Source organism: Balaenoptera physalus (assembly GCF_965194825.1).
Source record: "Balaenoptera physalus genome assembly, chromosome: X".
Lineage (NCBI taxonomy): Eukaryota > Metazoa > Chordata > Mammalia > Artiodactyla > Balaenopteridae > Balaenoptera > Balaenoptera physalus.
The window spans coordinates 47,183,320-47,205,323 of record NC_138903.1 but is presented as its reverse complement, the minus strand read 5'-3'; the positions used below and the strand labels follow the sequence as shown (position 1 = coordinate 47,205,323).

At 36.8% G+C, this 22,004-nt stretch overlaps 1 protein-coding gene across 1 annotated transcript; it reads left to right on the top strand.

Moving 5' to 3' along the window:
• Positions 1-4,757: 4,757 nt before the first annotated feature.
• On the top strand, positions 4,758-21,519 carry LOC309651943 (structural maintenance of chromosomes protein 1A-like). Its single transcript, XM_082445224.1, has 2 exons — positions 4,758-14,147; positions 14,236-21,519. Exons 1-2 carry the CDS (start codon positions 14,017-14,019, stop codon positions 14,423-14,425), a joined length of 321 nt encoding a protein of 106 aa, XP_082301350.1. The 5' UTR covers positions 4,758-14,016; the 3' UTR covers positions 14,426-21,519.
• The last annotated feature ends 485 nt before the right edge of the window (positions 21,520-22,004 follow it).

Below are 22,004 nucleotides of genomic sequence, written 5' to 3'. Positions count from 1 at the left end.
TTGGCTGTGTTGGGTCCTCGTTTCTGTGCGAGGGCTTTTTCCAGTTGCGGCGAGCGGGGGCCACTCTTCATCGCGGTGCACGGGCCTCTCACTGTCGCGGCCTCTCCTGTTGCGGAGCACAGGCTCCAGACGCGCAAGCTCAGTAGTTGTGGCTCACGGGATTAGCCACCCCGTGGCATGTGGGATCTTCCCAGAACAGGGCTCTAACCCGTGTCCCCTGCATTGGCAGGCAGATTCTTAACCACTGCGCCACCAGGGAAGCCCCCAGATACCTTTTTTCACTGGTTTCACTGCTGAGTAATTATCCCCTAAAAGAATTTAAGCAAAATTTTTTTCACGTAGTAGCTCTTTCTGTGTATGACCTGTAATTTTGCATTTAAAATTCCAGAGAAACAACTATTTTATTTGAACTCTGTGCCCTATCAATAGAGTAGGACTCAGCCCCTCACCAAGGACCTAAGAGGAGTGGGACCAGCCATACAAAGTGAGAGAATGGCTGGTACCTGAAATGTTCCATATTGTGGAGTACAACTGGCAAAGGGGAGTCTTTACAATGGAGACTGTTTTTTTCTTAATCTATTAAGTTTTAAAGAAAAGAAATCAACTTTTAAGCTAGATAAAGAATGAACCACTTAGGGGTTAATATGAAAACAGATTCAAATACCTGTGTTCTGGATGGTATTTGTAATGTTACTGACCTCTGAATTCTAGTTTAATCCCAGATATAGATATAGATTTTTATCCTTTCCTGACTGCTCTCCTATACTTGATGATGATGCTTAGAAAGGGCAGACGGATTTGCATACTTTGGAGGCAGCTTTATGGTGCTTGGATGAAGGATGAAGAAAAACATGAAATTGGAATAAGAAAAAAGAAGACAAAATGCACAATCACCATGCAATATGCACAAATACTCTACTTCCACATTTGTGTTTAAGATTTATAAATCATAATAGTCCTCTCAGAGCCAAAAATGAAATTACTAATGTGCCATGATTTCTGCCTTATGACATGTGTGGAGTCTATCAAAAGCTCTGGACAATATTTTTGGTGCAACAGTATAGAATAAAACCTCAAATTTGTTGAGTAGTTGTGCATATTTCTCTCTCTCTCTCCCTCTCTCTGCCAGAATTGAACCGTCTTGCATATTGAAACAGGATTTTTAAAAACAAGACTCAGTACATTAGAAGTCAGTTGAACTGATAATTCTTTTCTTTTTTCTTTTTTTCTTTTCTTGGCTACGCCACACAGAATGCAGGATCGTAGTTCCCCAACCAGGGATTGAACCTGCATCCCCTACATTGGAAGCACAGTCTTTATCACTGGGCTGCCAGGGAAGTCCCTGAACTGATAATTCTTAGGCCTCCTCATGCTGTATCTCTGATGCAGTTGCATTGCCATTCCTGGTACCCTGCCTAAAACTGCTTGTCATGTGTAGTGTGCACTACATCATGAAAATCTGAATCACTGAACTCTTCTTTGCTTAAAGGAGCCAGGATCCTTTTAAGATGCTTATTGGAACAGGAAGAAAGTAAGATGGAATATCTTGCTGCTCTCAGAAAGTGGGGTTGCTCTCAGAGATGGCCGAGGGAGTTTTGGAAATGAGAAAACAGGACAACATCAGAAGAACACCCACTGGCAAAGGAGGATCATTCAAAAATATAAAAATAAAAATAAATAGTTTTATGGTACATAAAATATATACTATTTCTAATACAGAAAATAATTACTATAATTATCATTATAGTCAATTGGCATAACTTGAGTCTGCCAAAAAGTGTCATGAGTCCATAATGATAATAAAAGGCAGAGGAAAAATAAGGAATGTTAAGTCATTATAATAATTATGTAGGTCAATATAACACACAGTATAAGTATATATTTTTCTCTTTTCTTATCTTAACTGATTTAGAAGAAACTTGCACAAAACAGTAATTATGAAACTTAATTGTTAGGCTGAGAACATAGAAATATGTAATATATAGGACAAACTAGCAAAAAAAGAGAGATGAGGAAATAGAGTGATATTGGAACAAAATTTCTTTGTTTTACTAGAACTAAGTTAGTATTAATCTGAAGTATACTGTGATAAATTATGTATATTGTAATTTTCAGAGTAACCATTAAGAAAATAACTAAAAATATAGCTTAAAAAACAAAGAAAGAATTAAAATTATACACTAGAAAGCGATGATTTAGCATAAAAGAAAGAAGGAACAGAGGGAGGACCAAAAAAAAAAAAAAGGAGTCATACACATAGAAAAGAAATAGCAAAATGGCACCTATAAATCGAACCAAAGTAATGATAACACTAAATGTGAATAGATTAAACACTTCAAAGAAAAGACAGAGATTATCAGATTGGATTTCTTTAAAGATCCAAATACATTTTCTACAGTAGACACACTTTATTTATTTAATTCAAGTATAGTTGATTTACAATGTTGAATTAATTTCTGCTGTGCAGCCAAGTGAGTCAGTTATACATATATATACATTCTTTTTGTATTCTTTTCCATTATGGTTTATCACAAGATATTGAATATAGTTCCCTGTGCTATACAGTAGGACCTTGTTGTTTATCCATTCTATATACAATAGTTTGCATCTGCTAATCCCAAACTCCCAATCCATCTCTCCCCCACAACCTATCTCCCTTGGCAACCACAAGTCTGTTCTCTACGTCTGTGATTCTGTTTCTCTTTCATACATAAGTTCATTTGTGTCATATTTTAGATTCCACATATAAGTGATATCATATAGTATTTGTCTTTCTCTTTCTGACTTACTTCGCTTAGTAATAATCTCTAGGCCCATCCGTGTTGCTGCAAATTGCATTATTTCGTTCTTTTTTATGGCTGAGTTATATTCCATTGTATATATGTACCAAATCTTTATCCATTCATCTGTCAATGGACATTTAGGTTGTTTCCATGTCTTGGTTATTATGAATAGTGCTGCTATGAACATAAGGGTGCATGTATATTTTTGAATTATATTTTGTCTGTATATATGCCCAGGAGTGGGATTGCGGGATCATATGGCAACTCTATTTTTAGTTTTTTTTGTTTTTTTAATCAGTCATCAATTTTATACACATCAGTGTATACATGTCAATCCCAATCCCCCAATTCAGCACACCACCATCCCCACCCCACCACGGTTTTCCCCCCTTGGTGTCCATACATTTGTTCTTTACATCTGTGTCTCAACTTCTGCCCTGCAAACCAGTTCATCTGTACCATTTTTCTAGGTTCCACATACATGCGTTAATATACGATATTTATTTTTCTCTTTCTGACTTACTTCACTCTGTATGACAGTCTCTAGATCCATCCACGTCTCAACAAATGACTCAATTTCTTTCCTTTTTATGGCTGAGTAATATTCCACTGTATATATGTACCACACCTTCTTTATCCATTCGTCTGTCGATGGGCATTTAGGTTGCTTCCATGACCTGGCTATTGTAAATAGTGCTACAATGAACATTGGGGTGCATGTGTCTTTTTGAATTATGGCTTTCTCTGGGTATATGCCCAGTAGTGGGATTGCTGGGTCATATAGTAATTCTATTTTTAGTTCTTTAAAGAACATCCATACTGTTCTCCATAGTGGCTATATCAATTTACATTCCCACCAACAGTGCAAGAGGGTACCCTTTTCTCCACACCCTCTCCAGCATTTGTTGTTTGTCGATTTTCTGATGAGGCCCATTCTAACTGGTGTGAGGTGATACCTCATTGTAGTTTTGATTTGCATTTCTCTAATAATTAGTGATGTTGAGCATCTTTTCATGCGCTTCTTGGCCATCTGTATGTCTTCTTTGGAGAAATGTCAATTTAGCTCTCCTGCCCATTTTTAGATTGGGTTGTTTGTTTCTTTAATATTGAGCTGAATGGGCTGTTTATATATTTTGGATATTAGTCCTTTGTCCGTTGATTCGTTTGCAAATATTTTCTCCCATTCTGAGGGTTGTCTTTTCGTCTTGTTTATGGTTTCCTTTGCTGTGCAAAAGCTTTGAAGTTTCATTAGGTCCCATTTGTTTATTTTTGTTTTTATTTCCATTACTCTAGGTGGTGGATCAAAAAAGATCTTGCTGTGATTTATGTCAAAGAGTGTTCTTCCTATGTTTTCCTCTAAGAGTTTTATAGTGTCCAGTCTTACATTTCGGTCTCGAATCCATTTTGAGTTTATTTTTGTGTATGGTGTTAGGGAGTATTCTAATTTCATTCTTTTAATGTAGCTGTCCAGTTTTCCCAGCACCACTTATTGAAGAGACTGTCTTTTCTCCATTGTATATCTTTGCCTCCTTTGTCATAGAATAGTTGACCATAGGTGCATGGGTTTATCTCTGGGCTTTCTATCTTGTTCCATTGATCTATGTTTCTGTTTTTGTGCCAGTACCATATTGTCTTGATTACTGTAGCTTTGTAGTATAGTCTGCAGTCAGGGAGTCTGATTCCTCCAGCTCCAATTTTTCCCCTCAAAACCGCTTTGACTATTAGGGGGCTTTTGGGTCTCCATACAAATTTTAACATGATTTGTTCTAGTTTCATAAAAAATGCCATTGGTAATTTGATAGGGATTGCATTAAATCTGTAGATTGCTTTGGGTAGTATAGTCATTTTCACAATATTGATTCTCCCAAGCCAAGAACATGGTATATCTCTCCATCTCTTCGTATAATCTTTAATTTCTTTCATCAGTGTCTTATAGTTTTCTCCATACAGGTCTTTTGTCTCCCTAGGTAGGTTTACTCCTAAGTATTTTATTCTTTTTGTTGCAATGGTAAATGGGAGTGTTTCCATAATTTCTCTTTCAGATTTTTCATCATTAGTGTATAGGAATGCAAGAGATTTCAGTGCATTAATTTTGTAGCCTGCAACTTTACCAAATTCATTGATTGGCTCTAGTAGTTTTCTGCTGGCATTTTTAGGATTCTCTATGTATAATATCATGTCATCTGCAAACAGTGACAGTTTTACTTCTTCTTTTCCAATTTGTATTCCTTTTTTTTTCTTTTTCTTCTCTGATTGCCATGGCTAGGACTTCCAAAACTATGTTGAATAATAGTGGTGAGAGTGGACATCCTTGTCTCATTCCTGATCTTAGAGGAAATGCTTTCAATTTTTCACCATTGAGAATGATGTTTGCTGTGGGTTTGTCGTATATGGCCTTTATTATGTTGAGGTAGGTTCCCTCTATGCCCACATTCTGGAGAGTTTTTATCATAAATGGGTGTTGAATTTTGTCAAAAGCTTTTTCTGCATCTATTGAGATGATCATATGGTTTTTCTTCTTCCATTTGTTAATATGGTGTATCACATTGATTGATTTGCATATATTGAAGACTCCTTGCATCCCTGGGATAAATCCCACTTGATCGTGGTGTATGATCCTTTTTATGTGTTGTTGGATTCTGTTTGCTAGTATTTTGTTGAAGATTTTTGGATCTATATTCATCAGTGATATTGGTCTGTAATTTTTCTTTTTTTGTAGTATCTTTGTCTGGTTTTGGTATCAGGGTGATGGTGGCCTCATAGAATGAGTTTGGGACTGTTCCTTCCTCTGCAATTTTTTGGAAGAGTTTAAGAAGGATGGGTGTTATCTCTTCTCTAAATGTCTGATAGAATTCACCTGTGAAGCCATCTGGTCCTGGACTTTTGTTTGTTGGAAGACTTTTAATCACAGTTTCAATTTCATTACTTGTGATTGGTCTGTTCATATTTTCTGTTTCTTCCTGGTTCAGTCTTGGAAGGTTATACCTTTCTAAGAATTTGTCCATTTCCTCCAGATTGTCCATTTTATTGGCATAGAGTTGCTTGTAGTAGTCTCTTAGGATGCTGTGTGTTTCTGTGGTGTCTGTTGTAACTTCTCCTTTTTCATTTCTATTTTATTGATTTGAGTCCTCTCCCTCTTTTTCTTGATGAGTCTGGCTAATGGTTTATCAATTTTGTTTATCTTCTCAGAGAACCAGCTTTTACTTTTATTGGTCTTTCCTATTGTTTTCTTTGTTTCTATTTCGTTTATTTCCACTCTGATTTTTATGATTTCTTTCCTTCTCCTAACTTTGGGTTTTGTTTGTTCTTCTTTCTCTAGTTTCTTTAGGTGTAAGGTTAGATTGTTTACTTGAGATTTTTCTTGTTTCTTTAGGTAGGCTTGTATAGCTATAAACTTCCCTCTTAGAACTGCTTTTGCTGCATCCCATAGGTTTTGGATCATCGTGTTTTCATTGTCATTTGTCTCTAGGTATTTATTGATTTCCTCTTAGAATTCTTCAGTGATCTCTTGATTATTTAGTAACGTATTGTTTAGCCTCCATGTGATTGTGCTTTTCACGTTTTTGTCCCTGTAATTCATTTCTAATCTCATAGCGTTGTGGTCAGAAAAGATGCTTGATATGATTTCAATTTTCTTAAATTTACTGAGGCTTGATTTGTGACCCAAGATGTGATCCATCCTGGAGAATGTTCCATGCGCACTTGAGAAGAACGTGTAATCTGCTGTTTTTGGATGGAATGTCCTATAAATATCAAGGAAGTCCATCTTGTTTAATGTGTCATTTAAAGCTTGTGTTTCCTTATTTATTTTCATTTTGGATGATCTGCCCATTGGTGTAAGTGAGGTGTTAAAGTCCCCCACTATTATTGTGTTAATGTCGATTTCCTCTTTTTGAGCTGTTAGCAGTTGCCTTATGTATTGAGGTGCTCCTATGTATGTTGGGTGCATATATATTTATAATTGTTATATCTTCTTCTTGGATTGATCCCTTCATCAATATGCAGTGTCCTTCCTTGTCTCTTGTAACATTCTTTATTTTAAAGTCTATTTTATCTGAGATGAGTATAGTTACTACAGTTTTCTTTTGATTTCCATTTGTATGGAATATCTTTATCCATCCCCTCACTTTCAGTCTGTATGTGTCCCTAGGTCTGAAGGGGGTCTCTTGTAGACAGCATATATAAGGGTCTTGTTTTTGTATCCATTCAGCAAGCCTGTGTCTTTTGGTTGGAGCATTTAATCCATTCACGTTTAAGGTAATTATCGATATGTATGTTCCCACGACCATATTCTTAACTGTTTTGCGTTTGTTTTGTAGGTCCTTTTCTTCTCTTGTGTTTCCCACTTAGAGAAGTTCCTTTAGCATTTGTTGTACAGCTGGTTTGGTGGTGCTGAATTCTCTTAGCTTTTGCTTGTCTGTAAAGCTTTTGATTTCTCCATCAAATCTAAATGAGATCCTTGCTGGGTAGAGTAATCTTGGTTGTAGGTTCTTCCCTTTCATCACTTTAAGTATATCATGCCACTCCCTTCTGGCTTGTAGAGTTTCTGCTGAGAAATCAGCTGTTAACCTTATGGGAGTTCCCTTGTATGTTATTTGTCGTTTTTCCCTTGCTGCTTTCAATAATTTTTCTTTGTCTTTAATTTTTGCCACTTTGATTACTATGTGTCTCGGCATGTTCCTCCTTGGGTTTATCCTGTATGGGACTCTCTGCACTTCCTGGACTTGGGTGGCTATTTCCTTTCCCATGTTAGGGAAGTTTTTGACTCTAATCTCTTCAAATATTTTCTCGGGTCCTTTCTCTCTCCCTTCTCCTTCTGGGACCCCTATAATGCGAATGTTGTTGTGTTTACTGTTGTCCCAGAGGTCTCTTAGGCTGTCTTCATTTCTTTTCATTCTTTTTTCTTTATTCTGTTCCACAGCAGTGAATTCCACCATTCTGTCTTCCAGGTCACTTATCCGTTCTTTTGCCTCAGTTATTCTGTTATTGATTCCTTGTAGTGTAGTTTTCATTTCAATTATTGTATTGTTCATGTCTGTTTGTTTGTTCTTTAATTCTTCTAGGTCTTTGTTAAACATTTCTTGCAACTTCTCGATCTTTGCCTCCATTCTTATTCCGAGGTCCTGGATCATCTTCACTATCATTATTCTGGGTTCTTTTTCTGGAAGGTTGCCTATCCACTTCATTTAGTTGTTTTTCTGTAGTTTTTTCTTGTTCCTTCATGTGGTATATAGCCCTCTGCCTTTTCACCTTTTCTATCTTCCTGTGAATGTCTATTTTTAGTTTTTTGAGGAACTTCCAAACTGCTTTCCATAGTGGCTGCACCTACTTACATTCCCACCAACAGTGTAAGAGGGTTCCCTTTTCTCCACACCCTGTCTAGCATTTGTTATTTGTAGACTTTTTAATGATGGCTATTCTGACTGGTGTAAAGTGGTACCTCGTTGTTTTGATTTGCATTTTTCTGATAATTAGCAATATTGAGCATCTTTTCATATGCCTGTTGACCATCTGTATGTCTTCTTTGGAGAAACGTCTATTTAGGACTTTTGCCCATTTTTTTTATTGGGTTGTTTGGTTTTCTGTTGAGTCATATGAGCTTTTTGTATATTTTGGAAATTACACCCTTGTTGGTCGCATCATTTACAAATATTTTCTCCCGTTCCATAGGTTGTCTTTTCATTTTTTTATGGTTTCCTTTGCTGTACAAAAGCTTGTATGTTTGATAAGGTCCCATTTGTTTATTTTTGCTTTTATTTATGTAGCCTTGGGAGACTGACCTAGGAAAACATTGTTACGATTTATGTCAGGGAATGTTTGCCTGTGTTCTCTTCCAGGAGTTTTATGGTGTCATGTCTTATGCTTAAGTCTTTAAGGCATTTTGAGTTTATTTTCATGTACAATGTGAGGGTTTGTTCTAACTTCATTGATTTACATGCAGCTGTCCTGTTTTCCCAACACCACTTGCTGAAGAGACTGTCTTTTTTTGGTTGTATATTCTTGCCTCCTTTGTCAAAGATTAATTGACCATAGGTGTGTAGGTTTATTTCTGGGCTCTCTATTCTGTTCCATTGATCGGTATGTCCGTTTTTGTGCCAATACTATGCTGTTTTGATTACTGTAAATTTGTAGTATTGTCTGAAGTCTGGGAGGGTTATGCCTCCTGCTTTGTTCCTTTTCCTCAGGATTGTTTTGGAAATTCTGGGTCTTTTATGGTTCCATATAGGTTTTAGTATTATTTGTTCTATTTCTGTGAAAAATGTCATGGGCATTTTGACAGGAATCTCATTAAATCTGTAGATTGCTTAGGGTAGTATGGTCATTTTAATAATATTAATTCTTCCAATCCAAGAGCATGAGATATGTTTCCACTTTGCATTATTTTCAATTTTCTTTATTAATGTTTTTTTTAATTTTTATTTATTTATTTTTGGCTGCATTGGGTCTTCATTGCTGCATGCAGTCTTTCTCTAGTTGCGGTGAGTGGGGGTTACTCTTCATCGTGGTGCACGTGCTTCTCATTGCAGTGGCTTCTCTTGCTGCAGAGCACAGGTTCTAGGTGCACAGGCTTCAGTAGTTGTGGCATGTGGGCTCAGTAGTTGTGGCTTGTGGGCTCTAGAGCAAAGGCTCAGTAGTTGTGGCACAGGGGCTTAGTTGCTCCACAGCATGTGGGATCTTCCCTGACCAGGGACTGAACCTGTGTCCCCTGCATTGGCAGGCGGATTCTCAATGACTGCATCACCAGGGAAATCCTTTATTAATGTTTAATTGTTCTCAGCATATGTCTTTCATCTCCTTGGTCAGGTTTATTCCTAGGTATCTTATTTTTTGATGTGATTTTTAAAGGGATTGTTTTTTTACATTCCCTTTCTGATATTTCAGTGTTAGTGTAAAGAAATGCAACTGGGTGGGAGGAACTGGGAGATTGGGATTGACACATATACACTATTGATACTATGTATAAAATAGACAACTGATGGGAACATACTGTATAGCACAGGGAACTCTACTTAATACACTGTAGTGTCCTAAATGGAGGGGATATATGTGTATGTATGGCTGATTCATTTTGCTGTGCAGTAGAAGCTAACGCAACATTGTAAACAACTATACTCCAATAAAAGTAATGTAAAAAAATAAAGAAATGTGACTGATTTCTGTATGTTAATCTTGTATCCTGCTACCTTGCTAAATTAGTTCATCAGTTACAACTTCAATGTTAATCTACAATTACCTAAAAATAAAAATGGAAAAGTATGTTACAGGTAAAAATAAAAGGATGAAAAATATATATCATTCAAATGGTAACCATAAGAGTGTTGAAATGCCTGTACTTTAGGACCACAGAATGTTGCCAGAGATAAAGAGGGACATGTTATAATGATGAAAGAGTCAGTTCATCAGGAGGACATAAAAATTTTAAAAAAATACACCTAATGACAGGATGTAAAATACATGAAGCAAAAACTGACAGAGTTGAAGGAAAAAGACAACTAAACAATAATAATTGGAAACTTCAAAAACTCACTCTCAATACAGCTAGACATAAAATCAACAAGGATATAAAAGACTTGAATAACACTACCAACCAATTAGACCTAACTGACATCTGTAGGATACTCCATCCAACAACTGCAGAATGCACATCCTTTTCCAGCAACCATTGAACATTCTCCAGGATAGAACACCTTCTAGGCCATAAAACAATCCTGAATAAATATTTTTATAATTTAAATATTTTTATATTTTATAATTTAAGATATTTAAATTATACAAAGCATGTTCTCTGGCCATAACAAAATTAAATTAGAAATCAAAAACAACAACAAAAAGAAATTTGGGATATAAAAAAATCAAAAATTAAATAACACATTTCTAAATTATAGATGGGTAAAGAATAAATCACAAAGGAAATTAGAAAAATATTTTGAACTGAATGAAAATGAAAAACACACAAAATTTATGGGATATAGCTAAAGTAGTGCTTAGAGGGAAACATATAGGTGTAAATGTTTCTACTAGAAAAGAAAGCCCTCAAACCAAGAACCTAAACTTATATCTTAAGAAACTAGGAAAAAAAATGCTAAGTGAAATACACCAGTCACAAAAGACCAATTCTGTATCATTCCATCTATACCAGTATTCAGAAGAGTGAAATTCCTGGAAACAGAAAGTAGAACAGTGGTTTTATGTTATTTGTATTTTACCACAATTTTTAAAAATACATAAAATAAAATAATTATTTTTAAAAAAGAAACTAGAAAAAGATAAGCATACTAAACCCAAACAAACCAGAAGGAAGAAAATAATAAAGATTGGAACAAAAATAAATGAAATAGAGAAATTCAATGAAACCAAAAGATGATTCTTTGAAAAGATCAATAAAACTGACTATACCATCCAAAAAAAAGAGAAGAAACAAGTTAACAAATCAGGAGTTAAGCAATCCCACTACTGGGCATATACCCTGAGAAAACCATAATTCAAAAAGAGTCATGTACCAGAATGTTCATTGCAGCTCTATTTACAATAGGCAGGACATGGAAGCAACCTAAGTGTCCATCATCGGATGAATGGATAAAGAAGATGTGGCACATATATACAATAGAATATTACTCAGCCATAAAAAGAAACAAAATTGTGTTATTTGTAGTGAGATGGATGGAGTTAGAGTCTGTCATACAGAGTGAAGTAAGTCAGAAAGAGAAAAACAAATACAGTATGCTAACACATATATATGGAATCTAAGGGAAAATAAAAAAAGGTCATGAAGAACCTAGTGGCAAGACAGGAATAAAGACACAGACCTACTAGAGAATGGACTTGAGGATATGGGGAGGGGGAAGGGTAAGATGTGACAAAGGGAGAGAGTGGCATGGACATATATACACTACCAAATGTAAAATAGATAGCTAGTGGGAAGCAACCGCATAGCACAGGGAGATCAGCTCGGTGCTTTGTGACCACCTAGAGGGGTGGGATAGGGAGGATGGGAGGGAGGGAGATGCAAGAGGGAAGAGATATGGGAACATATGTATATGTATAACTGATTCATTTTGTTATAAAGCAGAAACTAACACACCATTGTAAAGCAATTATACTCCAATAAAAAAAAAGAGAGCATTACTACAGACCCTACAAAAATCAAAAAGATTATAAAGGAATACTATGAACAACTTTATGCCAATAAAGTAGACAACTTAGGTGAAATGAACAAACTCTAAGAAAGGCACAAATTACTGAAACAAACTCATAAAGAAGTAGAAAATTTGAATAGATCTACAACAAGTGAAGAAATTGAATTGATATTTTGCAATCTCCCCACAATGACAAGCACAAACCCACAGAGCTTCACTGATTAATTCTAGAAAATATTTTAAAAAGAAATAACATCAATTTTTTATAAACTCTTTCAGAAAATAGGGAATAAGAAAACACCTTCCAACTCTTTCTATGAGACAAGTATTACCTTGACATCTTGATACAGAAACATCACAAGAACAGTACAGAGCTATATTCCTCATGAATATATATAGATGTAAAAATTCTCAGTAGAATATTAGGAAACCAAATCTAGAAATATATAAAAAGGATTATATACCATGACCAGTTGAGATTTATCTCAGGAATGCAAGGTGGGTTTAAAACATGAAAATCAGCTAATGTAATTCATCATATTAATAGAATAAATGGGAAAATTGCATGATCATCTCAATAGATGTAGAAAAAGCATTTGACAAAATCCCTCATCACGTACTGACAGCCCTACCCACAATTCAACTTCCCTCTCATGCAAAGGCTATTACCTTTCATCTCACCTGCCTTCACAGCCTCACCCTACCTCATCTCCTCTTCACCCCTACTTATGTATCTCACCACCCCGACCCACCATTGTTCTCTCTCTCACCAGCCTTCCCTGGCCACTCATTTCCTTAACCCTGGTTATGTTGTTCACAGCCCACTCCCACCACCAGCAATAATACTGTCCTCTTCCTGACTAATATCATCCATGATACACTTAGGTAGTGGCAATTTGATGTCCTGCTTCTTGAAGGCCTATAGCAGTCTTAAACAACAGAAATTTATTTCTCATAGTTGTAGAAGCTGGGAAGTCCAAGATCAAGGTGTTGCATGGTTACATTCTGATGAGGTCCCTTTTCTTGGCTCACAGCAAGCACCTTCTCACTGTGTCCTCATTTTCATCTGAAACTTCATCAGAATGGCTTTTATCATCCATATTTCTACCAACATTCTCTTCATGACTACTTAGGTATTCTCTAAGAAGATTGGGTGTCTCTATACAACCCTCATCTTTTCCTTCTGGGCAATTCAGTAGAATTGCCTTTGAACGTCTGTTCACAGCAATGCAGGCTTTTTCTGGCATGCACCTCCAAACTCTTCCAAACTCTACTCATCTCCCAGTTCCAAAGCTGCTTCCACATTTTTAGGTATTTGTAATATCAGCACCCCTATTTCTCAATTTTCTGTCTTAGTCCATTTGGGCTGCTATGATAAAATACCACAGACTGGGTGGCTTATAAACAACAGAGATTTATTTCTCACAGTTCTGGAGGCTGGAAGTCCAAGGTCAGGGTGCCAGCATGGTCAGGTTTTGGTGAAAGCCCTCTTCCAGGTTGCAGACTGCTGACTTCTTACTGTAATCTCACATGGCTGAAGGGGTTAGGGAGCTTTGTGGGGTCTCTTTTATAAGGGCACTAATTCCATTCATGAAGGCTCCACCCTCATAACCTAATCACCTCCCAAATACCATCACCTTTGGGGGTTAGGATTTTAGCATGTAAATTTGGGGAAGACACAAACAATCAGACTACAGCAATAACCTTAAATAAAATATAGTGTTTGTCTCAATTATATAGAGTCATCTGTAAATAATACTCAGGGGAAATATGCTAAAAGTTAATTGATTATCTCTGGCTGGTGGGATTGTGAGTGATTTTCCCCCTGCTTTATACTTTTCTGTACTTTTAACTTTTCTACAGCAGGCAACTTGTATATTGGGGTGGGGAGGAGGTCAACAAAATAATTTGGAAAAAGGTAAAAGAAGTCAGAGGGGTGATGGGGGTTTGTAAAAGCAGAGCTCATTGAAGACAGATTCCAACAAACTGCCTGGTGGAAAGGGTGGGGACAATGGGAGAAGATCCCAAGGTGAGCTGGGGAAAGCCTTCACTTCTTGTCCTGTTCACCCTGCTGGGACCAGGAAGAGAAAAGACACATGAAGATCATACATGAGACCATGGCCCAGCTACAAGACCTGAAGAATCAGCACCTGGCCAGGAAGTCAAAGGTGAATGACAAGAACCACGAAATGGAGGAGATTCGTAAGAAACTGGGGGGCGCCAACAAGTGAGTGGGTTCAGGCCTGGGCTTGGAAGTACGTAGTATGGGCAGCTTGCTGGATTTGGGTCTCACCTATCTCTCTGGATCTTTTTAGGGAAATGACCCATTTACAGAAGGAGATGACAGCCATTGAGACCAAGCTTGAACAGCAACGCAGTGACCGCCGTAACCTGCTACAGGCCTGCAAGATGCAGGACATCAAGTTGCCACTGTCTAAGGGCACCATGGACGATATTAGTCAGGAAGAGGTGAGTATTATGGCTGGTGGTGGGTGTGGGCTGTGAACAACATAACCAGGAATGGGGGATGAAGGTGGCTAGGGAGGGCAGGTGAGAGAGAGAGAGAGAGAAAAGGATGGTGGGTGCGGGTGATGAGAGACAAAAGGAGGGATGCAGGGGAGATGAAGCAGGGTGAGGCTGTGAAGGCAGGTGAGGTGAAAGGTAATAGCCTTGATGTGAGAGGGCAGTTGTTGGGGGTAGGGGTGTAGAGGATTTTTCCCCTAAGAGGACATCTGGCAATGTCTGAAGTCCCCGTTTCTTTGTCACAACTGGGGTGGGGGTCACTACCAGCATCTAGTGGGTAGATATGAGGAATGCTGCTAAACCTCCTATAGTGCAAAAGATGGTAAAACATAGCCCCAAAAGTCGATAGTGCCAAGATTTGGAAACTGTTTTAGAGACACATAGTGAAGTATTTGTGGTTGAAATGATATATCTAGGCTTTGCTTTAAAACAGTTTGAGTATAGGAAGAGGTAATGGCAGAATGTTAGCTATGAGTTGATAAATATTTTTTCTAGCTTCATTAAGATATAATTGACATATAACATTGTGTAAGTTTAAGGTGTACAATGTGACGTACAATGTGATTTCACATGTATATATTGTGAAATGTTTACCACAATAAGGATAGGTAACACATCCTTTACCTCACATAATTGCCATTTTATTGTTGTCGTTATGGTGAGAACATAAAAGCTCTACCCTCATAACAACTTTCAAGTATACAGTACAGTATTGCTAACTATAGTTACATTAAGTTCCCAAAACTTATTCATCTTATAATGGAAAGTTTGTACCCATTGACCAAAATCTCCCCATTTCCCTCAATCTTCAGCCCCTGGAAACCTCCCTGCTACTCTTTGTTTCTATAAATTCGATGTTTTTAGATTCCACATATAAATGAGATCATACAGTGTCTGTGTTTCTCTGACTTATTTCACTTAGTGTAATGCCCTCAAAGTCCATCCACGTTGTCGCAAATGGCAGAATTGGCTTCTTTTTAAGACTAAATATTATTCCATTATATATATACCACATTTTCTTTATCTATTCATCCAATGATGGACAAGTTGTTTCCATGTCTTGGCTATTGTGAATAATGCTTCAATAAACATGGGAGCTCAGATATCTCTTCAAGATTGTGATTTCATTTCCTTTGGATATACACCCAGAAGGGGAATTGCTGGATCATATGGTAGTCCTAATTTTAATTTTTTGAGGAAACTCCATATCGTTTCCGATAGTCATTGTACCAGTTTACATTCCCACCAACAATGCCCAAGGGTTCCTTTTTCTCCACATCCTCCACAACACTTTTCTCTTATCTTTTTGATAATAGCCAATTTAAAAGCAGTGAGATGATATTTAATTATGGTTTTGATTTGCATTTCCTTGATGATTAGTGATGCTGAGCATCTTTTTATGTACCTATTAGTCATTTGTATGTCTTCTTTGGAAAAAATGTCTATTAAGTTTCCCCTGCCCATTAAAAAAATCCAATTATTTGGGGTTTTTTGGTTATTAAGTTGTATGTGTTTTTTATATATTTTGGATGTTAAACCCTTATCAGATAGATGGTTTGCAAATATTTTCTCGCATTCCATAGATTACCTTTTCATTTTGCTGATTGTTTTTTTGCTGTGCAGAGCCTTTTACGTTGATGTAGTCCCACTTGTTTATTTTTGCTTTTGCTGCCTCTTCTGTTGTGTCTCCTCATGTTTTCCTCTAGGAGTTTTACAGTTTCAGGTCTGATGTTTAAGTCTTTAATCCATTTCAAGTTTATTTTTGAGTAGTGTTAGATAAGGGTCCAATCTCATTCCTTTGCATATGAATATCTGGTTTTCCCAGCACTATTTATTAAAAAGAATAACAAATGCTGGAGAGGGTGTGGAGAAAAGACAACCCTCTTACACTATTGGTGGGAATGTAAATTGGTGCAGCGACTATGGAAAATAGTATGGAGGTTCCTCAAAAAACTAAAATTGACTTGCCATATGATCCAACAATCCCACTCCTAGGCATATACCCAGACAAAACTATAATTTGAAAAGATACATGTACTATGTTCATAGCAGTACTATTTACAATAGCCAAGACATGGAAACAACCTAAGTGTCCATCAACAGATGAATGGATAAAGATGTATTTTATATATATATATATAAAATATTCCATTATATATTATGTATTTAATTTAATATACATAATTATAATTATTATTATTTATAATATTATTAATAAAAATAATAATATAAATATTATAATATAGTAATATATAATAAATCATATATAACATAATGTATAATATATTAATATTGCTATATATTAATATATATGATTTATATAATATATGTAGTATAATATATTATATATAATATATTATATATTATAATACATAATTATAATATATAATATATATACATTATACTATAATATATAATATATAAAAATTATCATATAATATTATAATATATATAATATTTTATTATAATTTATATATAATATTATATATTATATTACCATATAATATATAATTTATTTATTATATATTATATAAGATTTATTGTATATTATTATATATTATAATATTTTATTTTACTTATTTATCTATTTACTTTTATTTTATATAATACTAAAATATAATTTATAATATATTATACTATCATATAATATAATAAATAATAAATCATATATAAACAGAATATTATTAATATATATTATATTATATATTATAATATATAAATTATATTAATATATTACTATAATAGATAATATATATATGTATATATGTATATATATACCTGAGTCACTTTGTTGTACAGAAGAAATTAACACAACACTGTAATCAACTATACTTCAATAAAATTAAAAAGAGAGAGAGAGAGACTATCATTTCACCATTCAGTTTTCTTGACTCTCTTGTCAAATATTAGTTGACCATATATTGCTGAATTTATTTCTGTGCTCTGAATTCTGTTCCATTGGTTTAGATGTCTGTCTTTATGCCAGTACCATACTGTTTTGATTACTATAGCTTTGTAATAAAGTTTGAAATCAGGAGTTGTGATGCATCCAGCTTTGTTCTTCTTTCTCAGAACTGCTTTCGGCTAGTTGGGGTCTTTTGTGGTTCCATATGAATTTGAGGACTGTTTTTTCTATTTTTTGAAAATAGCCCTTGGAATTTTAAAAAATATTTATTTATTTTTTTTAAATTTTTGGCTGCATCAGGTCTTAGTTGTGGCATGAGGGATCTTTGTTGCAGCATGCGGGCTTCTCTCTAGTTGTGGTGTGTGGGTTTTCTCTCTCTAGTTGTGGTGTGCAGGCTCCAGAGCAAGTGGGCTCTGTAGTTCACGACAAGCAGTCTCTCCAGTTGAGGCATGCGGGCTCAGTTAGTTCATTTGCAAATATTTTCTCCCATTCTGAGGGTTGTGTTTTTGTCTTGTTTATGGCTTTCTTTGCTGTGCAAAAGCTTTGAAGTTTCATTAGGTCCCATTTGTTTATTTTTGTTTTTATTTCCATTTCTCTAGGAGGTGGGTCAAAAAGGATCTTGCTGAGATTTATGTCATAGAGTGTTCTGCCTATGTTTTACTCTAAGAGTTTTATAGTGTCTGGCCTTACATTTAGGTCTTTAATCCATTTTGAGCTTATTTTTGTATACGGTGTTAAAGAGTGTTCTAATTTCATTCTTTTACATGTAGCTGTCCAGTTTTCCCAGCACCACTTATTGAAGATGCTTTTCTCCATTGTATATTCTTGCCTCCTTTATCAAAGATAAGGTGACCATATGTGCATGGGTTTATCTCTGGGCTTTCTATCCTGTTCCACTGATCTATATTTCTGTTCTTGTGCCAGTACCATACTGTCTTGATTACTGTAGCCTTGTAGTATAGTCTGAAGTCAGGGAGCCTGATTCCTCCAGCTCCATTTTTCTTTCTCAAAATTGCTTTGGCTATTCCAGGTCTTTTGTGTTTCCATACAAATTGTGAAAAGTTTTGTTCTAGTTCTGTGAAAAATGCCATTGGTAGTTTGATAGGGATTGCATTGAATCTGTAGATTGCTTTGGGTAGTATAGTCATTTTCACAATGTTGATTCTTCCAATCCAAGAACATGGTATATCTCTCCATCTGTTTGTATCATCTTTAATTTCTATCATCAGTGTCTTTTACTTTTCTGCATACAGGTCTTTTGTCTTCTTAGGTAAGTTTATTCCTTGGTATTTTATTCTTTTGGTTGCAATCGTAAATGGGAGTGTTTCTTGAATTTCTCTTTCAGATTTTTCATCATTAGTGTATAATAATTCAAGAGATTTCTGTGCATAATTTTGTATCCTGCTACTTTACCAAATTCATTGATTAGCTCTAGTAGTTTTCTGGTGGCATCTTTAGTATTCTCTATATATAGTATCATGTCATCTGCAAACAGTGCCAGTTTTACTTCTTCTTTTCCGATTTGCATTCCTTTTATTTCTTTTTCTTCTCTGATTGCTGTGGCTAAAACTTCCAAAACTATGTTGAATAATTATGGTAAGAGTGGGCAACATTGTCTTGTTCCTGTTCTTAGAGGAAATGGTTTTATTTTTTCACCATTGAGAACGATGTTGGCTGTGGGTTTTTCATATATGGTCTTTATTATGTTGAGGTAGGTTCTCTCTATGCCTACATTCTGGAGAGTTTTTATCATAAATAGGTGTTGTATTTTGTCAAAAGCTTTTTCTGCATCTATTGAGATAATCATATGGTTTTTATCCTTCAGTTTGTTAATATGGTGTATCACATTGATTGATTTGCATGCATTGAAGAATCCTGCCATTCCTGGGATAAACCCCACTTGATCAGGGTGTATGATACTTTTAATGTGCTGTTGGATTCTGTTTGTTAGTATTTTGTGAGGATTTTTGCATCTATGTTCATCAGTGATATTGGCCTGTAGTTTTCTTTTTTTGTGACATCTTTGTCTGGTTTTGGTATCAGGGTGATGGTGGCCTCATAGAATGAGTTTGAAAACGTGATGACCCAAAACCAATAGGATGCAGCAAGAACAGCTCTAAGAGGGAAGATTGTAGCAATACAATCCTACCTCAAGAAACAAGAAAAGTCTCAAATAAACAACCTAACCTTACACCTAAAACAATTAGAGAAAGAAGAACAAAAAAAACCCAAAGTTAGCAGAAGGAAAGAAATCATAAAGATCAGATCAGAAATAAATGAAAAAGAAATGAAGGAAACAATAGCAAAGATCAATAAAACTAAAAGCTGGTTCTCTGAGAAGATAAACAAAATTGATAAACCATTAACCAGGCTCATCAAGAAAAAAAAGGGAGAAGGTTCAAATCAACAGAATTAGAAATTAAAAAGGAGAAGTAACAACTGACACTGCAGAAATACAAAGGACCATGAGAGATTACTACAAGCACCTATATGCCAATACCGTGGACAACCTGGAAGAAATGGACAAATTCTTAGAAAAGCACAACCTTCTAAGACTGAACCAGGAAGAAATAGAAAATATAAACAGATCAATAACAAGCACTGAAATTGAAACTATGATTAAAAATCTTCCAACAAACAAAAGCCCAGCACCGGATGGCTTCACAGGCAAATTCTATCAAACATTTAGAGAAGAGTTAACACTTCTCCTTCTCAAACTCTTCCAAAATATTGCCATTGTTTCTTAAACAAGGTTTCTGCCTCTTTCTCCTTGTCTTCTCCTTCTAGGACTCCAATAATTCATAGATTGTTCCTTTTAATGATATTCCATATTTCACATAAGCTTTCTTCAGTTATTCTTTTTTCTTTTTACTCTTCTGAATGGATGATTTCAGATGATTTGTTTTCCAGTTCTTTCAAATTCTTTCTTCTGTTTGGTCAAGTCTACTCTTGAAGCTCTTTTTCCTTCAGTGAAGTCATTGTATTCCTCAATTCTAGGATTTCTGTTTGTTTGCTTGTTTTCTAATAGTTTCTGTTTGTTGTTGTTCTCAAACTTATTTTGTCCTCCGTTGTTTTCCTAATTTCATTTAGATATCTATCTTTGTGTTCTTTTTGTTCACTGAATTTCTTTAATAGGATTTTTCCCCAAAATCTATCTTTAAATTTTTTAAAACTTTGAGATATAATATAGCTAACATAAAAGTTGTCATTTAAACCATTTGTAAGTGTTAATAAAATTATTTTGAATTATTTGTCAGACAGTTGGTAGACCTCCATTTCTTTAGGTTCAGTCAATAAGTTTTATTAGTTTCCTCAGTGGTATCATGTTTCCTTGATTATTCATGATCCTTGTGCCTTGCATTGGTATATGCACATTTCAGGAAGTAGGCATTTTTTCCAATGTTTACAGACTGGCTTTAGCAGACACAGCCCTTCACCAATCAGACTGTCTAAAGATTCTGTGTGGGCTTACTAGTGGTATCCATGGGAAGGTTTGCTGCTGGGGTCCTTGAATGGGAAGTCTAGTGCCTGGGTCAGCAGGTGGGCAAGCATGGTGCTTGTGTACATGGGAACCAGCTTGGTGCTTCAGTCTATGGAGGTGGGCCTTGATCCTGGGTTCACTGGGGTGGGCCTGGTGCTTTAGACTGTAGTGATGGGCCTGGGATTGGGGTCTGCATGGGCAGACCTGGATCCTGGGTCCACAGGGACAAATCAGGCACTGGGACTCCTGGGGTGGCCTGGTGTCTGGGCCCATGGAGGCCAGTCTGATACTGGGATGGGTCGGGAGCCTGGTTTCATGAGAGCTGGCCTGGGGACTGGGATGATAGGGGCCAGCCTTGTGCTAGTGTGAACCTGGAGGCTGGGGCTGTGAGAGTATACCTGTAACCTGGGACCTCAGGGGCCAACCTGGAGGTTTGTTCTGCTAGTGCCAGTCTGGTGCTTGGGCAGACAAGGAGCCTGGATCTGTGGGAGCCAGTCTGGTGTCTAGGTCCATGGAGGCCAGCCTAACACTGGGGTGGGCTAGGGACCTGGGTCTGTGGTAGTCTGCCTGGTGCTGGACCCAGCTGGGAACCTAGGTTTACAGGTGCCCATTTAGAGCCTGATTTCACGGGGGTTGATTGGGAGCCTGGGGCCATAGAAGCCAACAGGGTTGCATGAACCAGCTGGTGCTGGGATGTGCCAGGAGCCTGGTGCCATGGGAGTCACCCAGCATTGGGGTGGGCCAGGAACCTAGGTTTTCAGAAGTCTACCAGGAGCTGAGGTCCTCAGGAGCTGCCCAGGCCACAAAAGCAGGCTGGAGCTGGGGTGGACTGAAAGCCTGGGTTTGTGGGAGCCTGCCAGGAGCTACCTGGTGCTGTGGGTGCTGCCTGGGGCCAATGAAATCAGCCAGTGCCCAGGTGGGCCAGGGTCTCAGGTTCACGGGGGCCCATTGGAAGCCTGGAGTTGAGGAAGCCACGTGGGACTGTGGGAACTGCCTGGGGCAGTTGGTACCAGCAAGTGCTGGGGTGAGCAGGGACCTGGGTTTGTAGGAGCCCACCTGGAGCTTAGTGCCATGGAAGCCACCTGGGGCCACTGGAGCCAGCAGGTGCCAGGATGACTTAGGGGCCTAGGTTCATGGGAGCTTGCAGGGAGCCACTTAGAGTTGTTGGAGTCACC